Source organism: Solea solea, chromosome 6 (genome assembly GCF_958295425.1).
Source record: "Solea solea chromosome 6, fSolSol10.1, whole genome shotgun sequence".
NCBI classification, from domain to species: domain Eukaryota; kingdom Metazoa; phylum Chordata; class Actinopteri; order Pleuronectiformes; family Soleidae; genus Solea; species Solea solea.
Window position 1 is genome coordinate 24,628,478 of NC_081139.1, and position 26,946 is coordinate 24,655,423.

General features: G+C 39.6%; 2 protein-coding genes across 5 annotated transcripts in view; one reads left to right on the plus strand and one right to left on the minus strand.

Moving 5' to 3' along the window:
• Positions 1-23,602, minus strand: part of LOC131460267 (transforming acidic coiled-coil-containing protein 2-like) — a 38,637-nt gene extending 15,035 nt beyond the window's left edge. The window contains exons 1-2 of one of the 3 annotated variants that reach the window (XM_058630596.1): positions 23,479-23,602; positions 837-946 (exon numbers count right to left, since the gene is read on the minus strand). Coding sequence is in view for 2 of the 3 variants with exons in the window: in XM_058630594.1 (XP_058486577.1) it covers positions 837-946; positions 2,128-2,285 (268 nt within the window). In the remaining variant the exon portion in view is untranslated. Of the gene's footprint in view, positions 1-836; positions 947-2,127; positions 2,607-17,112; positions 17,289-23,478 lie in introns of those variants that run through there. The other 2 variants (XM_058630595.1, XM_058630594.1) reach the window with 2 other exon arrangements.
• Positions 6,827-16,790, plus strand: aggf1 (angiogenic factor with G patch and FHA domains 1). Of its 2 annotated transcripts, none has more exons than XM_058630597.1 (16): positions 6,827-6,916; positions 7,012-7,073; positions 8,145-8,338; positions 8,799-8,898; positions 9,325-9,539; positions 10,783-10,917; positions 11,003-11,203; positions 12,434-12,836; positions 13,015-13,123; positions 13,427-13,478; positions 13,847-13,948; positions 14,025-14,190; positions 14,798-14,877; positions 14,967-15,094; positions 15,733-15,832; positions 15,925-16,790. In XM_058630597.1, the coding sequence occupies exons 3-16, from the start codon at positions 8,153-8,155 to the stop codon at positions 16,153-16,155; spliced, it is 2,208 nt and encodes a 735-aa protein (XP_058486580.1). In that variant the 5' UTR covers positions 6,827-6,916; positions 7,012-7,073; positions 8,145-8,152; the 3' UTR covers positions 16,156-16,790. The 2 variants fall into 2 exon arrangements, with proteins under 2 accessions (XP_058486580.1, XP_058486581.1); XM_058630598.1 differs by having other exon boundaries at positions 10,786-10,917.
• Positions 23,603-26,946: the final 3,344 nt, after the last annotated feature.

A 26,946-nucleotide genomic window follows, 5' to 3' on the forward strand; every position in this document is an offset into this window, starting at 1 on the left:
CAAAGAATTCCAGAATAAAACTACATACATAACAGAGCCGCTTGATGTTGTCAGTCTGACAACAATTTTATAGGTCACTACCCTTAGTGTGACCTCAATCAATGACACGCAGAACCAAAGCTTTTGTTGAACTTGTTGAATTCCAGAGCAAAGGTCATTCCCACACTCTGCTACAGGCTCCTCCCCTCAGTATTTAAATAATGATAATGTCAGTGCATCTGCCATCATCACACACCCATAACCCACCCAAAATCCCTACTCTGTGTGTACACACAGAGTACACAAGTTTAAATACCAAGTATGTGGTACTTCTTAAGTATTAAGTAACCTTAGGAAGTCTTGTTTTAATAAAGCAATGCACTGAGCGTTTGGAACATGTGGTAAATTCTTATTAAAAGAAGAAAAGCAGTAGACAGGTAAGTTCCTGAAACAGCCGAGTACATGTGTATCCAATCACTCAAAGCCTGGTGAACTTGATACACCACAAAATTCCCACATGCACAAATGTGCTGCTTAAAGTAATTATTATAACATATGGAATATATAAAGGTCCAGTGTGTAACATTAGGAGGGCTACCTTATATGTGTTTGTATAAATGTGTAATTGCATTAAAAACTAAAATAATTTTCATTTCCCAGCCTTTAAATAAGAATTTTATACGTACTTGAGGCAAAGGCCTCCCAGTGAGAAAATGTACGTTGCTTTACAGATGCCACTATTTTGCACTGCCATATTTCAACAGTAAAAATTTGTAATGCTAATGAGAAACTTCAGTTCCCCTGAGGTGCTACTGTGGTGTGGTTCCATTGTCTGTCTGTCTGTCCTGCAGTCTCACCTGGTCTGTCTGCATCAGTGTTGTTGTTCTCCAGCTCTCCCTGGATGGTCGAAAGGGTGCGGACAGGAGTTACTGCTTCAGGGGTGCCAAAATTACCCTCTGAGTCAGAGCTGTGGTAGTCAGAGAGAAAAGGAGACAGGGAGAGAGAGCGAGAGAGACAACATTAACTTTCCAAACCACAACATGGATCAGCAACTGTTAATCTCCAAAAGCCAAAATAGTGAATTGGCAACAAACGACCTCAACAAACCCAACAGAGCTGTACTAACGGCATCGATGCAGCTATTTCCATCACAAACTTAAGAAATCATACGGTTGTCTTACATTGTTTGACTTGAGGCAGAAAGAGGTAAAACTATCCAATGTTTCATCTCAAATGATAAAAAACTATGTAGTGTGACAGAATTATCTTGCCACCCTCTGTAGACTGGACAACATTGATCTAAGATGTGATGCCACAAAACTGTTGACAAGTTTTGATGAAACAAACTGAATATAAACAGTCAATCACAGCGGCAGCAGCAGCAAAGTGAGATTACAACACTGATAAAGTACAAAGACACATAGAGGAAGAGAAAATAGGGCAGCTCGCTATTTCCTGTGCCGTGAGCACCATACGCCATGAATTATGAGGCAGTAATGTTTAAGATATAAATGATATATTCAGTTGAAATGAATAAATGAAGCATTTCACTTGAATACAGTTTGTTGTTTCCAAACCAACTGCTGGTTTTAGTCTGGTGTGTAATGGCATAAAATGTGATCTAACCCTTTCAGGAAGCTACTACATGATATTGACATCACTCTGGGTAAATAACTACTGAAACAATAAACAATAAAACCAAAACAAACTCTCATGGATTCTGGCATTTGACCTAAAACATTCAGGGTGGTGATTATTAGTATACGTGAGCACAAAGCTGTTAATCACAAGGCAATGACAGTGTCGTAAAGCTCAGACACGAATGCTTGTTTTAGAGCATGTGTCATCGCTGTGTGTTTCATTGTGATGTCACAATGACATCATTAATGTCCAGTGCTGGGGTGTGTGATGTTTCTCTCAAACAACAGAAATGAGGGTGCATAGCCAGACGAGGCGGAGACAAAACATTTTGAGTCTTAATCAGAGCCACACCATGTGTCAACAACACTGTGCAGTAAACACATGTGTTTCCTCTCCTCTCTTCTTCCTCTTTCCTTTCCATCTCACCAGACAGAAACACTGTACTAACACGCATGTGCTCTGGTCCAGACAGTGGTGGTGGTCTCTGAGCTCCAGCACAACACTTGCCTGCAGCCCTGTGATCTGTCCTCCTCCTCCTCCTCCTCCTGTCTTCGCTCCCTCTCCTCACTGGCCTCCTGCCCCTCTTCATCCTCCGCTTCTCCCTCTCCCCCTCGCACTGTTGTCCACGTCCATTTGGCCCATGACACCGGTGACAGCCAAGACATCACTCCTCTTTCCTTAGGATTCCTCGACCCTCTGTTGAATCAACGATGGCCAAGGACTGCCGTTGTTGTTTTTCCCCAGATCCTCTTTTCAAGTGTTTCTTCCTCAGATTTTTACCCATGCAGCAGCTCTCACATCTTTCCACAGAGCTCCTCTCTTCACACGAGTACCTGGTTGTCCATGAAATGAAGAAGACATTTCTTTTCCATTCTTCTTTTTTTGTATTCTATCAATCTTTCTCTCACTTCGCTCTTTTTTCTAACCCCAGTCAAGGTCTCTCCTCCTCCTCTTCCTCTGTGGCAGAATACCACAGCACTGATCAGCTGGTTTCCAATATGCTGCTGTTTCTTTGCCTCTCCTCTTCTGCACCCCCTCCACACCAGGCCAGTCCACTGACAGAGAAAGCAGAGGGGGGAAGCTAAGATCACGCACACAGCTTCTCTGCACTCAGTTAAACTAAGTCCCCCTGTGGTTGGAAAGTGGTATTTCCCTGTCAGACTGCTCTTCTTCCACTCTGAGGTGGGGGGGAGTCAGAAAACAAACACAGGAGGAGGTAGAGGAGGAGGTGGAGTCTGGGTCTCAACACTTTACAGCCAGCCCAAAGAGAAGTGAGGAATGTGGGACTGGGTTTTTAAGCCTGAGGGTTTTTTTTAACAGTTACAGTAACAGTTTCTTCTATCCAGTGGCAGGCGTCCACACATGACCACGGGAACCTGTTCTGTTGCACAGCCTCAGGTTTTGTGCCTGGCTGAGGTCGTAACACTAACTTAGCCTTCAGTGCACTCAGTAGACAGTGCTATATTATAAATGTTGTCAAGTGAAATTATACTGAGATAGTGGACAGACACATGGAGAGACATAGTTGACCAAATATCAGTTGCTTAGACAGTAAAATTGAATACCTACAATGTTTTTTGATACTTGTACCATACATTATGTGAACGGTGTTAACCAGTTAGTTAACCAAAATAAATTTGGGTTGTATTGATATATATATATATACATATAGATATATATACATATATGCCTGTGTATGCAAATTATTCTTCATGTTTACATAATACAATAACTTTTCATCCAAAAAATAAGCCCTCATGAAAAATATAGCATCATGTTACAATTGTAAACACTGCTTTAGGTCGCTTCTATATGTGTAGGTAAACATGAGCAGCAGTTTTTACATCCCACTTTTTTAGACTGGTCTGTATTGGGAAAATCTTTATTGTCTGTGACTTCTATGCATTTCACTCAAGTCTATCCCATATGCACACCACCACATTTATACAATTTTTTATTACAGTCTTCTTTTAAAAATGAATTTCAGATTCTCTACCACTGCTGTTCACACTATTTATTGGATCATAACAAATGCAATAGAACTGCAGTACTTAATATTAACAGTGTATTCTGTACAGTATTCAGTATTCTGTATTCTGTACAGTATTCTGTTGTATTTTATAGTATTCTATTGTTGAAACAGATTGGACATTCGCGTTTACTTACTTCCTTATATTGCTGACTCTTCAAGCCTGCACACAGATTCCTAGACACTCATGCTGTGACTGTGTCAAATAAAACCTTGGTCTCTAATCTATTTCAAAGATTAACCAAACAAAGCAAACACAACTCTGAGCAAAAACACTGAGCAGCAGAGACACACGTGGCTCAGTCAGCCTCACAGTTTCCACATTTTGACCAACACTGGGAGGAGTTTGCGCTCTGTGGCTCTTGTGGAACATATGGAGTTGGGGCTGATCTCTCGCTGCACTGGTTTTGTGCAGGTATAGCTGTTAGAGGGGAGTTAAAATGATCAACACCAGAGCATGAGGATCAGTCTGTGTCTTAATGCTGAGAAGTTACCAAGCCACAGTAGAGATCATTTATAGATCAAGCTAAAGAGACCCAGGCCTTCTTTTGTGTTTTGACACTTTAGAAATTTAAAAGAGAAGGTGTGATGGTGTGTTTCTGTACATCTGTGTACGGTTTTATTAATAATAGCATCATGTCTGAAAGTAGAAAAAAACATGGGTCTTTGTTTCCATGGAGTCACTTTTCATTGTGAGTGCCTCTGCGGTCAGCGTAAACTCACAGTAGCCAAAGAAAACTAAGTTACATAAGGCAGGATTCCTACTACCGTCCCTACATAAGTTAATGCTCAAAATCCAAATCAAAACACTGAACTAAAAACCACAGCTTTTTATTTTCCTGTGCCAGACACACTCAAAGAGGAGACCTTCAGAGCTGGTGCTTTTCTCGTCTAAAATTAAACAACATCATTAAACATCAGAAGGTAGCGTGAGGCAGCTGTGCATGTCGCCAGATAAAAGACCAACCAAGACTGACCAAAAAAGGGCTGCTTTTAACTACCACCACCACCACCATCACTGTCTCAGCTACTGTGGATCCTGCCAAGAAGTTTCTCGCTCCACCAAAACCCAAACACATCTCAGCAGAGCTCAGATTTCATACACAGTGGGAGGAACCTGAGAGACATTTTTGAGAAAGTCTTTTAAAAGTGGAAGGAAAAACAAACCAATTTCCTTGGTCTATTGTAGAGTTTTCCCCCAGTTCACACAGTTTTTGTCTGTCATATCTTACAATGTGACTAATGGCCTGTTTGAGTCATAAATTTGAGTCATAAATAGAAAGGTGTTTCAATTTTAGACAACAATACTGGAGCCATGCCGTTACGGTGTTACATAACAGCCCCTCCTCTGTAGCCTGAAATAAGTTCAGACTCAGACTGTGTGTATGTTTGTGTGTGTGTGTGTGTGTGTGTGTGTGTATGTGTACCAGGTATCCCCTGGTTATTTATTTAATGGAAATTAAAACAACTGAAAAATGTGAAGACAGAAGAGGAGAAGGAAGGAAGTGAGTCAAACATGTGACCAAAAGAGCTGTGTGTGTGTATGTGGGTCCAGGTATTACTAATGTTGTGGGGACCTAAACCTGTTTACACAGTCACATTATGGGGACTTGTCTTCCTTGTGGGGACAAAAAGTACCCACAATGTAAATGACTACAATTTAAGGTGAAGATATGTTTTAAGGTTAGGTTGAGATTAGGGTTAGGGTATGGTTAGGGTCAGGGTTAGGATTAGGCCAGTAGTAATTGTGGTTAAGGTTAGAGTAGGTCTCCAGGAAATGAATGTAAGTCAGTGCAATGTCGCCTCAAGTCATGACTGTTGAACGTGTGTGTGTGTTGGGCAACAGCAGAGGGACGGGAAGGACAAGTAGAACAACAGGCCTGTAATGAAGCATGTGTAGTCCTTACTACAGTATAACAATCTTAACAGCCGACATGAACAGCTGGAAAAGACAAAGAAAATAATATGAGATGAACATTTACGAGTGAGCGCAAAATCTAACAGCTTACAGATATTGTTGACTTGAAGTTATGACACCATGCCCCACATTTTTCTGAAGCCCCTCCACAGTCTCAAAGGTGCTGTTAAACTGCTAAATCAGTCTCAATTTGACTGCAGCTGTCAAATGACAGGATCAGTGTCTTGCACTGACATCTAGTGACCAAAGAGCATCATCACAATGAGAGTTGCACCCTAATAACTGCTGCAAAGCCGTAAAACATGAGCAGTGTTCACATGTAAAACTAAAATAAGCAAATGCATATATAAAATACACACTGCACAAACTCTATTAATATTCAACAAGTTCACAATTACACCTGTACTTGAATGTACAAATCAGAATCAGAAATACTTTTGTTACAGCTACAGAAGAGAAAATAGCTGATTCACAGCCTATACTAACATACATATATCAAGACATAAACTAAGGTACGATATACTAAGAAGTTTTTTTTTTCATAAAAAAGTTTCCTCTACACATTTAACTGTTACTGTAATTAAGTAGGTTTTTTCTGTACTTAGTAGTAGGAGGTTTTTATATTTGTAATTACACTGTTACGTCTTGTATGTCTTTAGAAGTGCTGTATGGTATTTTTTTTAATAATTATATTTCAATGTGAGATTGGCACAGCACCTGACCCCCTGCGACCCCTCGGTGGAGAATAAAGCAGTAGATAATGGATGGATGGATGGATTTTTCATTTATTTGATTAAAGATAAAGTTTTTTTTTTTATGACAGAAGCCAGGCACCTCACTTCAATTCAATTCAATTCCATTCAATTCAGAACACAGATTCAGAAAAATAAAATAAAACCACAAAAATTCTAAATTGCTTAAAATTAAATTTGAAACATTTAAAATACAGATATCAAGGCGGTGTAAAGTTAAAGAACAAGAACAGGAACAGGTGTGACGGCTCCTGGTTTGTTTCACATGATGAAAGGAGTTTAAACCGAACAGCTGGAATCATTTATGATATTAAATAGCTCTCTAAGGACTTAATGAATCATTATGTCCACAAAAAACATGAATTCATCTGAAATAGGACATATTATTTAGGAAAGAGATGCGAGGCAAACTGATGGAAGAGGTTTTTTCAGAAAAATGATGTTCGCCGCTGGGGGGCAGCAAAGCTTTTCGTCATGTGTCCCTTGACATGGGGGAATAAGTCCGCCAAACCCGAAGAAGAATTACTTCCGCTGTGACGCAATTGACGCTTTAGTAAATGGCGGTCAGGAACAGGGTGGACTGTAAACATTTCCACGGTTATAACTCTAAACTGTCTACTTTTCTTTACAGAATGTCCTCGACTGTATTGCAAAAACAGCCTGGTGACGAGATGTTTATTTTCAACTTACAGGTTGTTTCATGTGCCGCGAAGACACGAGAGTTACTGCTAAGGAGAAGTCGACGAAACGAACGGTGAGCAGCAGTTACAGTCAGTCACACCAGATACTCCGCATTTGTCGTATTACAAACGTTTAATGTCATGCCATGAAATAATGTAATCGAACCCGTTACTGATGTTCAACGGACATTCAGCAGGTACATTTACGCAGGTTTTCTTTGGAAAGATAGACAGATATTCCGGAAGACAAACGTACGTTATTGGTCCCAAAACTACACAATAAAAGGGGAAAAAAGTAACTTACTACAAACTACTTAAAGCAACAACAGACCGATATAATGCAAAGTGAGCTACAGCTGTATTATGCCTACATACAGCATAGTTACATAGAATTACGGATGAGGTCGCTTTATAGTTTTAGCATCTAATCCCACATTAACCAAAATATGAATCTAAAAGGAGTTAAACGTATTCCACGTTACACAGCGTGAACATATATTTCAGACTGTAAATTAACTTTTAAATTGTGATTAGACTATTATGTTCTTGTTTGAGGCCAGGATTTCAGTTCAACATGTTTCCCTAATCTCCAATGACGTGTCATTGTCATTGTATGACTTAATGAAATCCATTTTCGACATACAGCTCCTGTAAATATTAGAATGTATTTGAATGAACTGATCATTAACAATGAATATGCACATTGTTAGCACAGTCTGTCTCCTGTCATATCGGTGCATAGGTGTAATTTTAAACAATGCATTTCACACATGCTGCAAAGGAATCTTTTTAATTTTTTGGAGTTTCACGTTCTGTTCCTATTATAGTGTTATACATACATCTCAACAGTTCTTATCCTTGTTTTAGAGATAGTAGTTAATATTTTGTTGTATGTGGCAATAAGTTTGACTTGATAAAATAATATTTACCCTGCAAATAAAATTGCATTTGTAATATACTATGTCAAAAAATCACTATAGATATTTCACCCAAGTCATTCAGGTCTTCTGTCTGTCTTCTGGCATGTGGCTGAACAGTGTTTTTGTACCATGGCTTAAGCTGTTTTAGAAAAGGTGGCCAGTGTGTGGTGGAGCTCATGGTTGGTGTTATACATGACAGATAATTATTCATATCAACTTTTTCAGCTGAACTAATGGAGACCGAGAACGGAGAAAAGGACGCAGACTGTGACGTGGCAGAGCTGCTTCTGAAAGTGGACTCATTGAAGCAGGAGCTCAAAGAGTGTAGAACTGAGCTGTCCAAGCTGCAGAAGCAGCTGCACCAGTCTGAGAGACTTCAGAGGAACACAGATAGCTACAATGAAGACCTGAGGAAACAGGTCAGTGTTAAAATCATGTTTTTATAATGTCTTTACCTCTGGTTTGTTTTTTTGTTAATTTGTTTGATTTCCCAATCCTTGAAATTATGACGATCTGAAATGTCTTGTTTTGAACACAAACCAAAATTAGTCAAGTCAAAGATTGAGTTTTACTCTTGAGTGAAAGTTGAATAAAGCTGTTAACTGCATTTTTAAAATTCTTTATGGACACAAAACAACACACACTTGCATAGGCAACATAATTAGGTGTTTTCAAAGTGTGTTTGTGCATTGCATAAACCTATCAATGCACAGTATGTTTAATCTTTGTTATATTGAAATTAAAGGTGATTATATCACAATAACAAATATATTGTTATTGAACTATTGACCTGCCTTAGTGATCTTGAGTCAGTTTACACTCAAACTTCCTATTGTGAAAAGAACCGGCCTAAATTGATCTGGTTTTTACCGATTTCAGGTTGATCAGCTGAGTGCAGAGATTCATGAACGGAAGAAGAAGGACAAAGACCGAGTCAACAGTGAAACTCAGACAGATGACTGCGTGTGGACAGAAACTGGTGTGTGTAACTTTGCTCTGCTTACGTCTGTCATTTGTTTCTGAAACACCTTTTCATCATGTTATTTGTTGAAATCGTCTACATGTCTGGATATACATTAGTAAATAAAGTTGTCTGGGTAAAAATAAAAGGCTACACTGCATCTGATGTAACTGATGCATCCCACCCTGTCTGCACTCTTACCAAATTCCTGCCCTCAATATACAAAGTATACACATTGTTTGAAGAAGAGTGGAGGAGAGAGTGCTGTGAGGACACATTTTTTGATAATGACATCATGTCTGAAATGTAGAAAACACTTAACATCATAATGAACTGCACTGGTTGATGGCTATCGGGACACAAAAATAATTCAGTACAGAGGTTTAAAAAAGTGTTTTTAGAAACTGTAATAATTGTTGCAAATTGTTTAATATTCCCTTCCAGATTATTACAATTACTACTATGGAAGCTACTACCAGAACCCTGAAGCAACAGAAAGCCAGGAAGGCCTGAACACGACAGCAGCAACAACAGCAAAAGCAGCAGTGGATGTAGCTGATGTAGCTGATGGCAGCCATGCTACAGACAACACATCAACACATTACGAAGCAGCATCTGCAGATGCCCAGCCTGACGAAAGTGGCATTGTCACAACCGAGGTTAGCTTTAGTTGCAAGTTTTATTATTATTTGGTTTTTGTGTAAGAGGGCTGTCAAAATAACACCTTGATGCTTTTGATTAATTACTCACAGTAACATTTCTTTTAACACAATTATGTGTTAAAAGAAAATGAATGCTAATTATGCACGCTGGTACCCCGTCTCATCTGCTGACACAATGCACGCTCTTCTTCGCGCTCTTCTTATAATTCTTCTTCTTTCAGCTTCTCCCATGAGGGGTTGCCACAGTGGGTCATCTGCCTACATCTTGTCCTCTACCTTGTGTCCTCCTCTGTTACACCAACTGTCCTCATGTCCTCCTACACAACATCCATGAACCTTCTCTGTTGTCTTCCTCTTTTCCTCCTGCCTGGCAGCTCCATCTTCAACATTCTTTGTCCAATATAATCACTATCCCTCCTCTGCACGTGACCAAACCACATCAACTGCCTCTCTTACTTTTTTCAAAAGTGTTCAACCGGAGCTTTCCCTTGAATATGCTCCGCCTCCTGTCTTTTAGACAGTGCCAATGTCTCCAAGCCTTACACCACAGCAGGTCTCACTATCATGCTGTCACACCTCCACCACACTTTCTCCACCCTGACATGCTGCACACTCATATTTTTAAAGACATTTCCAGCAGCCTCCCTACATAATATGAGTAAAAATGTAAGCATGTGGGTTAATTAAACACCTGAGCTGATCAGACCCCTCCTCTCCTCTTCCCTTCCCCTGAAGCACACGTTCGCCTGTCTCAACATCAACTTCCAGTGCTTGTTCTTTAGCTACAAAACAGTCTTGTACAAGTTGCAAGATATTAATTTTCTTAGTATCTTGTTTCTCCTCTTTCTCACGCCATTTGCCCACAGGACTAGCCCCTCCCCTTCAAAAAACAACTGTATGAAGAACAGTAAAACAATGTTAAAGTTAGTTGAACTGTTAGTCTGTCATGTTGATTGAGTCTCTCTTAATTCATTGGATTTTTAAATATTTTTCAATTTTTTGACAGAAATTAATCATGTTATTAATTAGATTTATGTTTTTAATTGTTGCGACAGCCCTTCTTTATAGTATTGGCAAAAAAATTGACTATGACATTTTAGTTTTGGACGACATAGTTTTCAGAATAAATTTTTTTGATTTGTCAGTACTATTCCAAGGTACTATACTAAGGTGATGTTAACTTTACATTGTGTTTGTATAATTCAGTTTACAGTATGAAATTAATGAATATAACTTCCAGCAGCAGGATGATCCTGGATCCATAGCGGATATTCTGCGGGCCACAGCTGAAGAGGCAATGACACAGACTGGGTTTGTCTTTGACGAGAACACAGGAATGTACTATGATCACAGCACAGGCTTCTACTATGACTCGGTTTGTCAAATACTTCTGTGTACATTTCAGCTTCTATAACGGTCATAATTTCAGCTGTGTTTCAAGCCTTGTCTTTCTTCCTCAGGCCAGTCAGTTGTACTATGACGCCAACACCGGCATGTACTACTACTATGACGCAGAGAGCGGTCGATACCAGTTTCATTCCAGGATTGAGGTTCCTGCTGCGCAGACTGCTGCTGAGCTTTGTCCAGACAAGGACACTGTTGAAAAGAAAGTCAGGAAGTTCAAGAAAGGTGTCAAGAAAACATCACGTCCGGGTGATAAGGTATGTAAAAACATCAACTTTCACCCATGTATGACTGGTAGCTGACAGCTGGCTTTTGACTTTATGTAGTTCCTCATAAAAATCCACTTAGCCTTGTTGGTCTCAGTTATTAAACATTTGCTTCATGTATAAATTTAAGGGTAGTCGACTAAAACACTATTCCTCTGACCTAGGTGCAAGAGGTGACTTACTCATTGGCTAAAATGAAGATTTCCTCTTACTGGAATTCTGCTTCCCACCAAGGTACATTTTCAATACAACCATGCAAAATCATTTAGACATATGTATAATTATGTTTGACCTGGGACTTAATTGAACATCTGCTACTATCAGATAAGGTCCTTTTTATACAGTTTGTTATAAAATGGCATCACTTTTGCAGATTCATTGAAAGCACCAGCTCATGCCATTAATACAAACTACACATTTAATCCAATGTACATGCTACCATCTAGAGTTGCAACTAACGATTATTTTCATAATCGATCAATTATTTTCTCGATTAATCGATTAATCGTTTGGTCCATAAAATATCAGAAAACCTTAAAAAATGTTGATTGGTGTTCGTCAAACCTGGAAATGATGATGTTCTCAAATGTCTTGTTTTGTCCACAAACCGAAATGATTGACTTTTAATCATTTCTTTGTTATCCAGAGCAAAAAAACTGAGAAAATATTCACATTTAAGAAGCTTAAACAATCAGAAAGCTTCTTTTAATCATGAAAAAAGCTTCAAACCGATTAATCGATTATCAAAATAGTTGTCGATTAATTTAGTAATCGATTAATAATCGATTCATCGATTAATCGTTTCAGCTCTACTACCATCATTGCATCATATTAAATATTAAATTTGAGTAGGTGTTTTGTTGTTGCAGTGAGTTGGGACTTTATATCTCTTCTGTAATTAATTAACTTATCCTCACAGTAACCAATAGGCACTAAAGCTCAAGATGTAGTTTAAGCAGCTGTTAGGTGTAACACGTATACACTTTTTATGACTTCGTCACCTCCTGTGTTCAAACTATCGTTTTGACGTGATCTTACGTAAAAAAAAACAACCTGAAGTTATTTGGTTAAGGTAAATGGTGGACTATCTTTGAAGACTGAGACTGACTGGTTAATATGGCAAAAAAAATGAGGAACTACACCACAAATCCAGCTGACCTGCTGTCACCTGTGAACCTCACACGAAGAGGTAACCACACTGTTCTGATTCTCTGGCGCCAGGAGCAAACGGACATTAAGTCTGAACAAGAAGAAACTGACTGGGTCGAAAAGAAGACCACCGATTCACGAAAACCCAAGCGGAGGTCTCGTAGTGCAGACGTGGCTCCACGTCGTGAGGAGAGCAACAGATCTTCATCAAAAAAGAGGAAGCACAGAAGTGGTTCACGCCACGACGATGAGCGAAGTTCAAAGAAGAAAAAGAAGAAATCAAAATCAGTGAAGCGGAAGAAGAAAAGAAGCCTTTCTCGCAGTGATGACTCCGAGGGTGACAGTGAACCTGAGGAGGGTGAGATCACAGAGTCTGAGAGAGACAAGTGGGAGTCTACTCCATCGGTCTCGTCGTCCTCTGGCTCCCCCTACAGGGAGAGTCCAGAATCTGAGGTGGAGACTCAGAGTCAGGAAGGTGAGAGGAAAAGATGAGCTGTATTTGCCACTTGTTCTTAACCCATAAGCTCACTCTTTGTTTTTTTTGTGAGAGTTTTATAGCTGGTAGTAACTATATGATTTTATTTAGATCTAACACTCTCTCTGAGGTCATCATACTTTGGTCTTACTAAATTTGTGGTGTATTTATCTTTTAGTGAAAGACATTTGGCCGCCCTGTGTAAGAGTGACGGTGGTGAGGTCTCCAGTGCTGCAGGTGGGCTCTCTGTTCATCCTCACAGCTGACTCTTCAGCCACCATCGGCAGGTTTGTGTTCAATTTATCTCTTGTCTCAGTTTGACTGATGAACAGCTGTATACACACAAACACTCCCTCCGTCAGGTCTGATGGTATTGCTGGACCTGGCTAGCTTTCAGGGACCCATCATATAAATAATGTTACATGTTTATGTTCACAAAGATAAAACGGAGGCAGAATAATAGTGATAATAATGGTCCCTGCAGCTTTAACAACAAATTGAAAAAAGAAATGTCTATTTCAAGCTCTACAAGTAGTTTTACTCGGAGTAAATATGAATAATTGATGCCACAATGTGTCATTCTGTTGCAGAGAGAAAGATATGGATCATGCGATACGAATACCAGAGATGGGAGTCAGCAAGGTAACAATCCACACTTAAATATTTCTTTGGTAGGAATTGCAATATAGCACTTTTTCATGTCGGACACTGGTACACAGCCTCAAGCGTCTACCAATATCAGTTGAGTTTGATACAGTAGTTTTACATCTTTTAATCTATTGCGCTGTTAATAACACAACTGAGTAACAAATATTCTGCTACCATAAAGAAAGGAGAAGAAGCTCACAACATGAGTTAAATACTGCTCCTGCTTTTTATTTACATTTCTTCACAAACAAAATTACACTGCTGTTTGCTTTTTTCTAGTCAATGGTGCATTTCTCTCTATGTTTTTCTGTTTCCAATATCCTAAGTCACTGGTTTGTGTTATATGTGTAAACTGGTTTCAGTTCCACGCAGAGGTGTACTTTGATCAGGAGCAGCAAAGCTATGTGCTTGTGGACCAGGGAAGCCAGAACGGAACCGTCATCAATGGCAACCGGATCTTACAGGTCAGCTTGTTGCCTCTAACTAAGGCAAGTTAGCATTGACATAAAAACAAAAAAATCATTATTATTTCTCCTATAGCCCAAAGTCAAATGTGAGCCACATGCACTGATGCATGGTGACGAGGTGAAGATGGGAGAGACTGTGCTGTCCTTCCACATCCACTCAGGCACTGACACCTGTGACGGATGTGAGCCTGGTCAGGTGATGGCTCACCTCAGCAAGCACAAGCGTGAGGAGCAGACAGGTGAGCAACTTCCAAAGACAATGTAGAGTCATGGAACACTTCACTACATTTAAGCATTTAGCAGACGCTTTTATCCACTTGATAGGAACAGTGGACTGATGGAGGGTGAGAGTGCCAATGTGGATGCAAGTGCAGAAGAAGATAGTGCGGGGGGGGGTTAAGTGCTAGGACAGAAGATGCTCTTGGAAGAGCTGGGTTTTCAAGAGCTTCTTGAAGATAGACAGGGACTTGTCTGCCCCAGTCCAGAAGCTCTGCTCCGTTATGTTAAAAAAGACCGTTAGAACAGGCCATTATAACTGAGAGGGGATTTAAGGCCATCTGTATTTGTTTTTGTGTGTGTTTGTGTAATGTCAGCGTGCAGCGTTGTTTACTGTGTCACATGCTTCTTATTGGCGGGCTGCAGTGTATCATGCTGTTGTACATGTAACTGATGCAGCTATAATCACCTGACCTACACGTCCCTGTAGTGGAAACATAAGCCAGATCAGTGTGTGACGTTCCAAACTGTACCATAGCGAGCTGAACTGCACTGTACTACTTGGTGCAAATGAGGCCAAAGTGTTGAGCGACTTGGTATAAATCAGGCTTTACTGTTTATTCCCAAAAGGCCCTGCTCTAACCAAAGAGGATAAAGAGGCACTAAGACAGAAGGAGCTGAAGCAGATGAAGGCCAAATATGGCCTGCAGGTGAGTGTTGTTAGAATGTAGCAGCAATTTTATTCAACAACCTCTTCTTTTCATTATGTAGTCACGTATGTGTGTTTCTGTAAAAACAGAGCAATGAGTATGAAGAGGCCAAAGCCCTGAGGAATCCCAAATACAAGGACCGAGCAGAGTCTCGTCGACAGGTTGTGGGCAGCGAGGGGGCTTTCCAACGAGATGATGCGCCTGCGTCTGTTCACACGTACGCTTATTGTCTCCTGCTGCTGTGAAATCGTTTAAATAATGGACGCAAATAAGGCTGCGCAATATATCGATATATTTATGTCGTGTGTTGTGTCACAAGACAAGATAGTCTCAGTTTTTAGAGATAGATATCATGATAAGGTATCTTTTATGACTTTTCCTGGTTTTATAGGCTCATAAAAATCTGCATATTTATTATATCAATAAATGTGAGAAATACAATACATATTATAAATTAAATATAATATATATATTTATTCAAAGCAGAGTTTGTCCATATTTATAGACAATTTCATTGTTAATATTTAAATTTAACATTAAAAAGCCAAATAAGTAAACCAGGTATTAACTTAAATAAAAGGTAATGTGTATTTCATGCATCTAATACAGACCATAAAAGTAAAATATAAAGTAGATCTTTTATTTTAGCGTGTATTGAAAATAAAACTTTTACTGAGCCCAGAGAAACAACCAGTGTGCAGCTTTATGTCCCCGTTCGTCTCATATATCAGGATATATCCTAACTATATTGATATTATTATTATTTATAAAGCATATCACCCAGCCTTACAGAAGTATTGATTCGATTTGATGCAAATGGTAATAACGTGCATATTCTGTTATTTCCTCTCAAAGGGAGATCAGTGAAGTGAATAAAGGACGGAAGATGTTGGAAAAGATGGGCTGGAAGAAAGGAGAGGGACTCGGCAAAGAGGGAACTGGAATGACGAACCCAGTAAGACTATTCTACAATCTAAAGATGTCACAACACACATGTGCTTTTCCACAGATGAACAACCAGACACTTAATTTGTTCTTTTTCCACAGATTGAACTGAAGATCAGAAAGTCCCAGTCAGGTTTGGGGGCAGGTGCCACCCTCTCTATAGACACCGTCTCTGTGACCAGATCAAAGTCTCAGAAGAACTGGGAGAAAGCCAGAGAGAGATTTGCTGACTCATGCCAGCCTGACACGCCTGCAAACAAAGCACAGAACAAGTCACCCAAAGCCTGGGTAAGAGCAGAGGAGGCGGACGCTAATAACACACAGACGGAATAAGTGTGGACACATTTGTTCTCCAGTGCAATCTAAACAGGTTTTCTCTCGGCACCACTTTGTTCTGAAGGAAACAGAATGTGATTATGATTTGTTTTAGACCGTATGCCATGTAACCATGATGGTATATTTGTTATCTGTGTGTACAGTTACCATGGTTACAGGAGGCCTTAATTTTCATTGCCAGTAAAGAAATGAAATAAGTGGTTTAATTGTCGTCTTTAATTGTTTCTCTTCTCATCTCCGTTATGTTTCTGTTGCGTTTGCGGTAAAAGTCAGTTAGCTACTGTCGTTAGAATGTTTCTCTAAGCTATGAGTGAGTCATGTCAGATGTTTACAGCCCTGGACAAAGTTACTGACTGATAAAAGCACGTGTTTCATAAGAACCTACAGATGGCAGATCTGCCTCCGTGCCTCCCAGAGCAAAGACGACACGCATCGCCTCGAGCAAATATTGACACGGAGAAGCTATATTTCTCACAATGAGATCGTACTGTGATGTAACAACTGTGGATGTGTTCAGACAACCCTGGTCACTGATCGTGTAGAACCAGTCTTGATTGCTCTGTGTGACACTGCCCAAACTCCTGATCCCAGTTTTGAAGATGTTACACATTAAATGTTGAACATGATCAACACTCCAGTTTCTTTGGTTCTCTGTTTTCTAGTTAGATCAGGATCATTCTCAATGCGTTCTTTTCTCCACAACACACTCTCAGCCAAATATTTGTCAAAAGCCATTGAGCAAACTCACTGTGTTCATGCCGTCACAACTGGATTCATGTGTGAATATTTGCTTCATGTGTACAGTTTACTGAACAGAGGCCATTATTCTGTTTCACATTACAGCTCCATGAATGAATATAATAGAACTATACAAGTTCAGAAATGTCGTTACTGGTTCAAACTAAATGCGGTTGATTTATATCTAAATTTAGTTTATTGCTCAACATGACTCACAAGGTGCTGCTGGTGCGACTCCTAGAGCTGCCTCGCTTGCTGCTCTTCTTCGGACTTGTGCTATTCGTGCCGCCCATCTCGATCCTCCCCGCTCTCCTGTCGATGTATCAGTGCCTCCAAATGTACCAGTGTATTTTCCCCTCTGCTTGTCGGCATACTCCACTTTGACTGCTGTCAGATTTCCCCCCTCTCCCTCTCTCTCTCACTCTCTTTCTCTCAACAGGTAGTGCAGGTCCCTCCCTCTTCAAGTCTCCTCCCTCAACCTTCTGTCATTTACTGCGAGTAAACATTCAACAGCTGATCCTTGAGTGTAATAAAATGGGGAGGGATCGGCTTGTGTCCTGTGCGCTCCTGTAGAAAGTCTCGACCATAAAGAGATTTGAGTCATAAGATAAAGTGAGGATTCATTCATGTGTGACAACGTGAGCTAAGAGGATTTAAAAACATCGAGCTTGACTAGTTTCCCCCTCGAGAGCAGTTGGAGGATTCATTCATAGTAAATTTTCTTAGTAAAATAAAAACTGCTGTCGGACAGAATCACCTGATATTTTCATTCCCCAATGTGAGTGATAATGACAATAAGCCATGTTCGGCCATGTTGAAGTGCATAATAAATGAGTGAGCACTGGAGAGAGCAGAGGTTTCTCCACTCACTGAGAGAATGTGTCTTTTCCTGAGGTTGAACTCTCACACTGTCCTGACAAGTGGCAACAAGTTCTTCATAGGTCTTGGGTTCAACTCTGAAACAGTTGTGCTTATTCACAATAGAACTCTGCTGAAGTTGTATCCTTGTGCATTTTAAAAATCATATCCGTACATATTTAGATTCCAGTTCTCGTTTCTTCTCCTGCATTTGTCTTTCCTGGTTTTCTTTTTCTGCTGCTTCATGCTCACAGGGAGTTTTATGTCTAGACAGATTGTTGCAACAGGAACATTGTGCTAGGGATGCGAGTTGTCTGCAAACAGGTATAATATATACAAAGACGCGTCCATGAAAGGTTTCAAAAGTGAATTCAACGGCTAAATCTAAATCTAAATCACCAAAGGTTATGCACTGAAGCTTTAAGTATTTCATTTTTTTCACTAAAAAAAAGAGGAAAATAATATAATCTCAAATGTGCATGTATTAATCGGTACAGCCACAAGAAACCAGATGTCTCCAATCCCACCCATCCTGGTCCTTTATAAAAGTTTTTAAAGTCACAACCAACTTATACATTTTGGAAACTGTCAAAGTAAAATTTGCTGTTGCCGTGTCTAACTCTTTTGAAGACGCCTTGTTTTCCGGCATTGAGCTGAACACGGAGGTCAAAAAGGTCAAATAGCGGGAAAAGGTCAACCCCTCTTTCATACCACACATACATAAACACAGTCACACACTCACACACAAACCAAAGAACAAAACACTGTTGTGAGCCGCATGTTTAAATCAAAGCCAGACAAAAGAAGCATCTTTTATCTGCAGATAACGGAGGTGTGTCTTCACAATGAAGTGCTGCCGGTGTCACAGATAAAGTCTTAGTCTCAGTTGAAGCCTTTGCTCTTTGTTGCAGTTACTGTAATTCTCAACAATATACAGTAAAGCTTACAATCTCATTTTTACATTAATTTTTAAAGGCCTTTATTAGTGAGTTGGCACTGTCAGATACAAGCATTGGTCTGTTATTTTGATGGATGTGGGAACTCATGATGCATGACAGTTCTGCCTCAGGGCAGTCACATGATAAGCAGAGGAATAAAAACAGACAGAGAAAACGAAAATATCCTTCTCATTTTTTATCCATGTAAGTGATATACTGACTAATGTTGAAAATAAAATACAAACAGGAAGATGTGTTGACACAATAAAGCATTTTCTCAGTGTGTTTAATGGTTAACAGAATGACGGTGAAGTGAAATAATCAGGAACCAAAATGAGGTCATTTGGACTCGATTTTATTTAGATTAGAAGGAAAAAAACTGATTTGTTTAACTTGATCTAAATAATGAATTTATGGCATATTGAATTAAGTTAAAATAAGATGAAATAAACACTATTAACTACATAAAATTAATTTATTGTCAAGTTTGGTTGACTTCATTCAATTATGTTATAACTGTTGTCAACATCAAGTAAATGACTTGAACTTAGTTACGTCAATTGCATTATGTCTCTAAAGTCAAATGTACAAATACATACATTAATGAATACATTTAATTAATAGTGACTTACAGAAGTGGAATTTTATTGTGGCGTATTTTAAATATGTTGCATAAACTATATTCATTTTGCAAAACAAGTAAATTATAAATAATATCATGAATAATCAAACATTTAATTTAATCCCAGCCGTTATATGGATCTTACAGTAGTGACTCCATAGGAAAAGTAAAATGAAATGTTCAGTTGGCTGAGTCCAGTATGACATCACCACGATCTGTGTACTGCTGTGTGGTCTACTGCTCTCCCTGTTGTGTGGTCTACTGCTCTCCCTGCTGTGTGTAACCATGCAATATCATAGTAACCATGCAATATAATATCAACCTCATCATCATTATCCCTAATTTCCCTACATAGAGCAGGTCATCATTCATTTCACTGACCATCCATTGTGGTCAAGGGCTGGGCTGCGGCTGCAAGACTCGCTCAGTCAGTGGAGTCTTTCATTTTGGAAAATATGGCTCAGAAATAGTCTGCTGAGAAAGACTTCACATCCTGAAACACTGACATCTATAATTTTACAATAGCCCACAATGGACAAACTAAACATCCTTTGAGTTCTGATAGTAACTGAGGGCCATGGATTTTTCAACACACTACAAAGGGAAGGTTGAAGCTAGGGATATTCAGCAACTTCACCAATAAATGTGAAGAGCCACTGGGAAGGAAAATGAAGAAAGATGCTGTAGATGGGAGATGTATGTTACACTACGGCCTATAAGTAGTGTTCAGACAACTTTATTGTTCCCAGTTCATCTGCAGCTTACTCCATCCAAGACAACACAAACAACAATCAGCAACAAACCAAAACCTAAAAACAACAACAAAAACAAACTACAATAAATAATAACAAATAGAGATTTATCTGTTACATAGTGTTCACAATCATTAGCAAATGTAATTTAATATTGCAAATTAAACTTGCCACAAGCATGTTTTTGAGCACAGGAAGCCAGTGTGTTTTGAACAGAAATGTGATGTTTTTGTGCTATTTAAAGCTCCAGTATGTATGTAACCCCCCCCCATACTACTTTTTTGTCACATTTTGGACGACATACTAAAGAATGACTTTTGTCACATTTGGACAACATAGTAAACTATGTTTAACATCAGTGTGTATTATGTGGATTATATACCATGCAACTTAATTATGTTCTTTCGGTTTGGCAGAGTGGTCTAACATGTTCCCTTTCGGACCACCTTCCCTCAGGGAGAGCCAGTTCGAATCCCACTCCCAACAGAAACAATGGACGTTTTGTCACATTTTGTCCAAAATGTGACAAAAAAGTCATAGGTTAGTATGTCGTCCAAAATGTGACAAAAAAGTCATAGGTTAGTATGTCGTCCAAAATGTGACAAAAAAGTCATAGGTTAGTAGGCTATGTCGTCCAAAATGTGACAAAAAAGTCATAGGTTAGTAGGCTATGTCGTCCAAAATGTGACAAAAAAGTCATAGGTTAGTATGTCGTCCAAAATGTGACAAAAAAGTCATAGGTTAGTATGTCGTCCAAAATGTGACAAAAAAGTCATAGGTCAAATTTTGAACGACATACTAACCTCTGACTTTTATGTCCCATTTTGGACGACATACTAACCTATGACTTTTTTGTCACATTTTGGACGACATACTAACCTATGACTTTTTTGTCAAATTTTGGACGACATACTAACCTATGACTTTTTTGTCAAATTTTGGACGACATACTAACCTCTGACTTTTATGTCCCATTTTGGACGACATACTAACCTATGACTTTTTTGTCAAATTTTGGACGACATACTAACCTCTGACTTTTATGTCCCATTTTGGACGACATGCTAACCTATGACTTTTATGTCCCATTTTGGACGACATACTAACCTATGACTTTTTTGTCACATTTTGGACGACATACTAACCTATGACTTTTTTGTCAAATTTTGGACGACATACTAACCTATGACTTTTTTGTCAAATTTTGGACGACATACTAACCTCTGACTTTTATGTCCCATTTTGGACGACATACTAACCTATGACTTTTATGTCCCATTTTGGACGACATACTAACCTATGACTTTTTTGTCACATTTTGGACGACATACTAACCTATGACTTTTTTGTCAAATTTTGAGCGACATACTAACCTATGACTTTTTTGTCACATTTTGGACGACATACTAAACTATGACATTTTTGTCACATTTTGGACGACATACTGAAGTATAATTTTTTTGTCACATTTTGGACGCCATACTAACCTATGACTTTTTTGTGAGTTTTTGGACGACATACTAACCTATGACTTTTATGTCACATTTTGGACGCCATACTAACCTATGACTTTTTTGTAAAATTTTGGACAGTGTATTATGTTTTATTATGTATTATGTATTATCAGTGTGTATTATGTGGATTATATAGCATGTATATCTCTATTTATGTATACACACATATATATGTATATATATAGTATTATTTAATACTCATATTTTTTGGTCCAGAATTAATGTTGGCGTAGAAGGCCCTGAAGGTTCCCCACTGCTAAATACACCAGACTCCTCTGTTAAATATTGAGGGTTGAGACATTTCCTTGCTAAATGTTGGAGATTAACACAAGTTTTTAGGATTTTTAAGTCTTTTTAAGTGATCTACAATTTGGCATTGTTCGGTTTGATTCTTGTGTCGGACGTTCCAGTGACGACACTCTGACCAGTGGATGGCAGTTTGACAACATCACACATAGTATCAGCTCAGCTCACCTGGAACCGGGAGAGAGCAGGTATTCAAAAAAACTACCAGGTACCATCGCTAATGGAACAGCAAAAAAAACATGCAGAGTTGAGCTGTGCCAGGACTGTGTAGTGGAAAAGTGCCACAAATTACCACGTTTTACACCAACACAATCACCACACACACACACACACACACACACACACACACACACTCACACTCACACTCTTCACTCTTCTGGCTCAGGCAGCCCTCAAACCTTAGCCACGTCAGTCTCAGTGTTTTCAGACCTGACATCCAGTCAAAATAGATCCAAAAGAGCTCAGCGCTTGTGCGGGTGTGTGTTAATGTGAGGTGGAAAAAAAGAGCAGGAAGTGGAGGTTTAAGTGCTTCCAGAAAGTTCACAGGTCTTCCAACTTGATATTTTTGTCTGAGAGGAAATGCTTCTTGTTCCAACCACATTCCAACAGAAATATGAATTGAAGGTGGCTTTTTTTAAGTTGCTTTAGGTATTCTATCTTTTGGAGAAATAAGTCTCTTGGAAGCTGTTCTCATGCTTATTTTTGTGTATTTGAAACTTCCCATGTAATTCATTCATCTGAAAATATCACAAACAAACTAAAATTCCTCTCCTCCTTACTGAATGGAAATAAAGCAGCTTCCTCTTGATGAGTGACTCATTCATAGCCACTGTTGAGTGTCTCCCACCCATGTCCTTTCCTGCTCGGGGCCCCTGAACCTCTGGGTGTGTCTCCCTCTGACCTCATCTTCCCAGAAAATCCTCCAGAAATGTCAGCCACACCGTGCGAGCTGTCCACAATAACAAACCATTCAGATTGTGGAGAAACATGGAACTTGGTTTGTTACATCAACACCAGAGATGGCGCCGGTTCCCCAGCCTGTTCATTGTGTGTGTGTGTGTGTGTGTGTGTGTGTGTGTGTGTGTGTGCAGACAACAGCATCCTGTTTATGCTGCCTGGTCACTGCAGGCCGCTGTGACAACTTTGATACTCAGCTCATTCTGGGGCTTAACAAGATTTTAAATTTTATTAAAAGTCGTCTTAACCTCATTGTTGTTGCCAACTTTGCAGTTTTTCTGACAGATTCTCCCTCATGTGTAATTCTCCCACAGTAACCTGCCTGGAAAAGCTGTTAAGTCTTCACATGAAGAACTTGGTCTTTACAGCTCTGGATGCAAACTGCTGGGTCATACGGATTCATGAAAAGAGGCTTTGTGTTTATGCGAAAGACAAAAGCGCCAGCATGGCAGCAGAACATAAGCACACCAGACACAGCACATTTCAGTGAGTCAGCTGACCTACTGTCCAAAAATCAGCAGATCAATACTAAACACAGTTGATCAAAGCAACCACAGTGTGTGGATTCCTCAGTAGAGATGTAAGTCAAGTAACGGTGTACTTGACTTACACATACTTTAAATGTCAAATCATACCTCGATGGTGATGAGCTGTGGCTGCTCTGCTGTTGTCCTTCACACACAGAGGATGGAAAAGTCCTGGCTCAGTGATACGGGTCCTGAGTGGAACCGGTGCTGGGTCTGCTCTCTGAGTGAAAAGGCTTGTTGCCTCTGTGTGGTGGTGCTCAGCCCATGTGGCTGAGAGGGAAATGGGAAATGAACCCTGTGGGAAAAGAGCCAAGAGAGAGGCAGAGTAGGTTTTTAAAGACACAGCAGTTTCAGTCACTCTTTACAAATGTAGCCTATTTATAGATCATTTACTGGTGAATGAAACCAGTTATTAACGTCAGCGATTCCACTGTTACTTACTGTTTCCTTGCACCACAGAATGTCTCTTCACTGGTGGTGAAAGGTACACTTTAGCATTCTCTGCTTTTTTACACTCCCATTCCACCTCTATCTCATTTAAGAGAAGGCTTCAGCCACCCGTTACTCAACATGTTCATAATAATAATAATAATAAACAATAATATGATGACAATTATATGTTATAAGACTTTATTGATCAAATGTACTGAACATCTACTATACCCAGGTGCATAAGTCATAAGTCGGGGGACCGAGCCTTTGCTGCAGCCGCCCCCACTCTCTGGAACTCACTCCCACAACTCATCAGGAACTCAGATTCATTACAGACATTCAAATCATCACTCAAAACCCACCTGTTCAAAACTGCATACACTTAACTGTCTATTTCCCATTGTTTTATCCCAGTCCTGTCCTTTGTTTTTGTTTTTGTTTTGTCGTTTTGTGTTTGTACAGCGTCTTTGTGTGTAGAAAAGCACTATAAAAATACGATGTATTATTGTTATTATAAATATGAACTCATCTCTTACCCACTGTAATATTAAAGTGATGTTATCACCAAATATATATATAATACTGTACATGATACTAAAATGGGCCATTTGCATTAACAAATGAAATATATTTTGATGTGTATTTTTTAGTTTTACAGCATTTTAATCATATAAATATATACTAAATCTACCCCTGCTCAAAAAACCCAGACAACAAACAGACAAATGCAGACATTATCTCTTTGTTAGAGTTAATTATAGTGTAGATATGATTTAAATTACAACTCATGAATATGATTCTATTATGAATAAAATACATAGCTCAACCCAAGCTGTCATGAGTACGTAGGTCTGCTGTCTCCCTCTAGTGTTCCTTGCTGAGAAGGCAGCTGCAGCAGAAACCCCTGCTTTAACTCCATGCATCCCACAGTGCACACGTACAATAACAAAACACAAGCTACATTGCAAACCACTGTCAAGCAACTTAGTGTATATTTAGTAGCTACAATTATTTGATTTCTTTGAAAGCTATTTAGATTTTTTTAAGCAGATTTACAAATGAAATGCCAAATTTTTTGCCAGATTTGATAATGTGAAGATGTGCAGAGGCCAATGGTCACTTCAGACATTTTTAACAGTAACTTTTACATACAAATGCACTGTCACAATTATCATTTTCAAATGGCAATGTAACCACATGCACATGCAGGAGCAAAAAAATTAAATAAAAAAAAAACTGTACAGGTGGGTTTCAAGCCTGGGTCTCTCCAAAGCGCAACTTCTTACCAGCTGAGCTAATGGAGACAACATTTTTTTTGTCCAAGTCCCTCCCTGGCCATAAACAATACATTATAAAACCGAAGCTACAGGCCATACAAAATCTCAATGAGGGCTGTGATTGGACCGCGGGCCAGGGTTGCCTGATTTAGAGTGTCCAATTTGCCTATTCCCCAAATCTTCATGTTTTTGGACTGTGGGAGGAAACCGGAGAACCACACACACAACCACGAACATGCAAACTCCATGCAGATAGACCCTTGTTCCAACTGGGTATCAAAGTAGGGGTGCTAACCAACACCAGCTATGTGGCCCCACACATAACATCCATCCATCCATCCATCATCTACCGCTTTATCCTCCACCAGAGGGTCGCGGGGGGTGCTGTGCCAATCTCAGCTGACATAGGGTGATAGGTGGGGTACACCCTGGACAGTTAGCCAGTCCATCGCAGGGCCACACACACACACACACACACACACACAGGGGCTCGAACGTGGGTCTTCTTGCTGCAAAGCCCCACACATAACATCAGTCAGTCAGTCATCATCTACCGCTTTATCCTCCACCAGAGGGTCGCGGGGGGTGCTGTGCCAATCTCAGCTACATCGGGCGATAGGCGGGGTACACCCTGGACAGTTCGCCAGTCCATCGCAGGGCCACACACAGATAGAGACAAACAACCATTCACTCTCACACTCACTCCTATGGTCAATTTAGAGTGTCCAATTTACCTATCCCCACATTGCATGTTTTTGGACTGTGGGAGGAAGCCGGAGAACCCGGAGAGAACCCACGCACACACGGGGAGAACATGCAAACTCCATGCAGAAAGGCCCTTGTTCCAACCGGGGCTCGAACCCGGGTCTTCTCGCTGCAAAGCCCCACACATAACATATACATTAAAAATATTATCAATAAAACAGAGTGAAACAGAAAAAAACAATGACTTGCTTATCACATTTATAGCGTTAAATGTGGAATTCCTAAAACAAAAACAAAGGTGGACAGCAACACTCGATGGTATTTTGCACATACGTACAAACAGGGTAGCAACATGTCTACAGTAAAAAATAAAAGTACTATGAGTGCAACTGATTTAAAATGAAACAAATATGACAGAAGTGCTGTTAACGGTGAAATGACCAGTGTTTGTATGGTGACAGCAGAGTTCAGGGGGCATTCCTGTACAACCGTTAACTTGTTTTCTTTTAGGATTTTATGATGATTGTTTACCTATTTCATGAATCATTTTAGTTCGTATTTGTTGCTTTTGAACTCTTTTGCCACTTTTGCACTTAACTACGTTTTTTTTTTAAATGCTTCAGTTTCTGCTTCCGTGTAGTAGGAGTATCTTTGTTGTCTTCTTGTTTTTTCTGCTGCAGATTCAATTTCCTTCAGGTTAATTATAAAGTTGAAGTTGAAGTTGAAAGCAGGGTTCTGGTTTATCCTGTATGAATGAAGTACATGATTTGATCCAGCTCAGGTATTATTTCACATCTCAGAGAATAAAGGTTTGAGGTATCAAGTGCTCGGTCATTTCCTCAAAAAGCTGTATTTACTTTCAGGAAATCCATGACTTCACCTCTTATAGGCCTCAGGGAGCAGAAATGTGATCACTGATGACTTTGTACCATGAAGACTCATCACAAATTTTCAGTTAGCATCATCACCCGTAGGCTCTGCAGCTGTCGTAGCCTCCAGACCAAGTCAACAATCCATGAAAGAGCTGTGGTTTCTGTCTCAGTGTGAGATGAGAGCACTGTCCTTCTCTTTGCTGCTGCTGCTGTCTTGTCATTAAACAGGAGTGGAACAGGCTCAACTTGATCATTTATGCATCCTCTCCTGCCCCCCTTTCATTCGCACC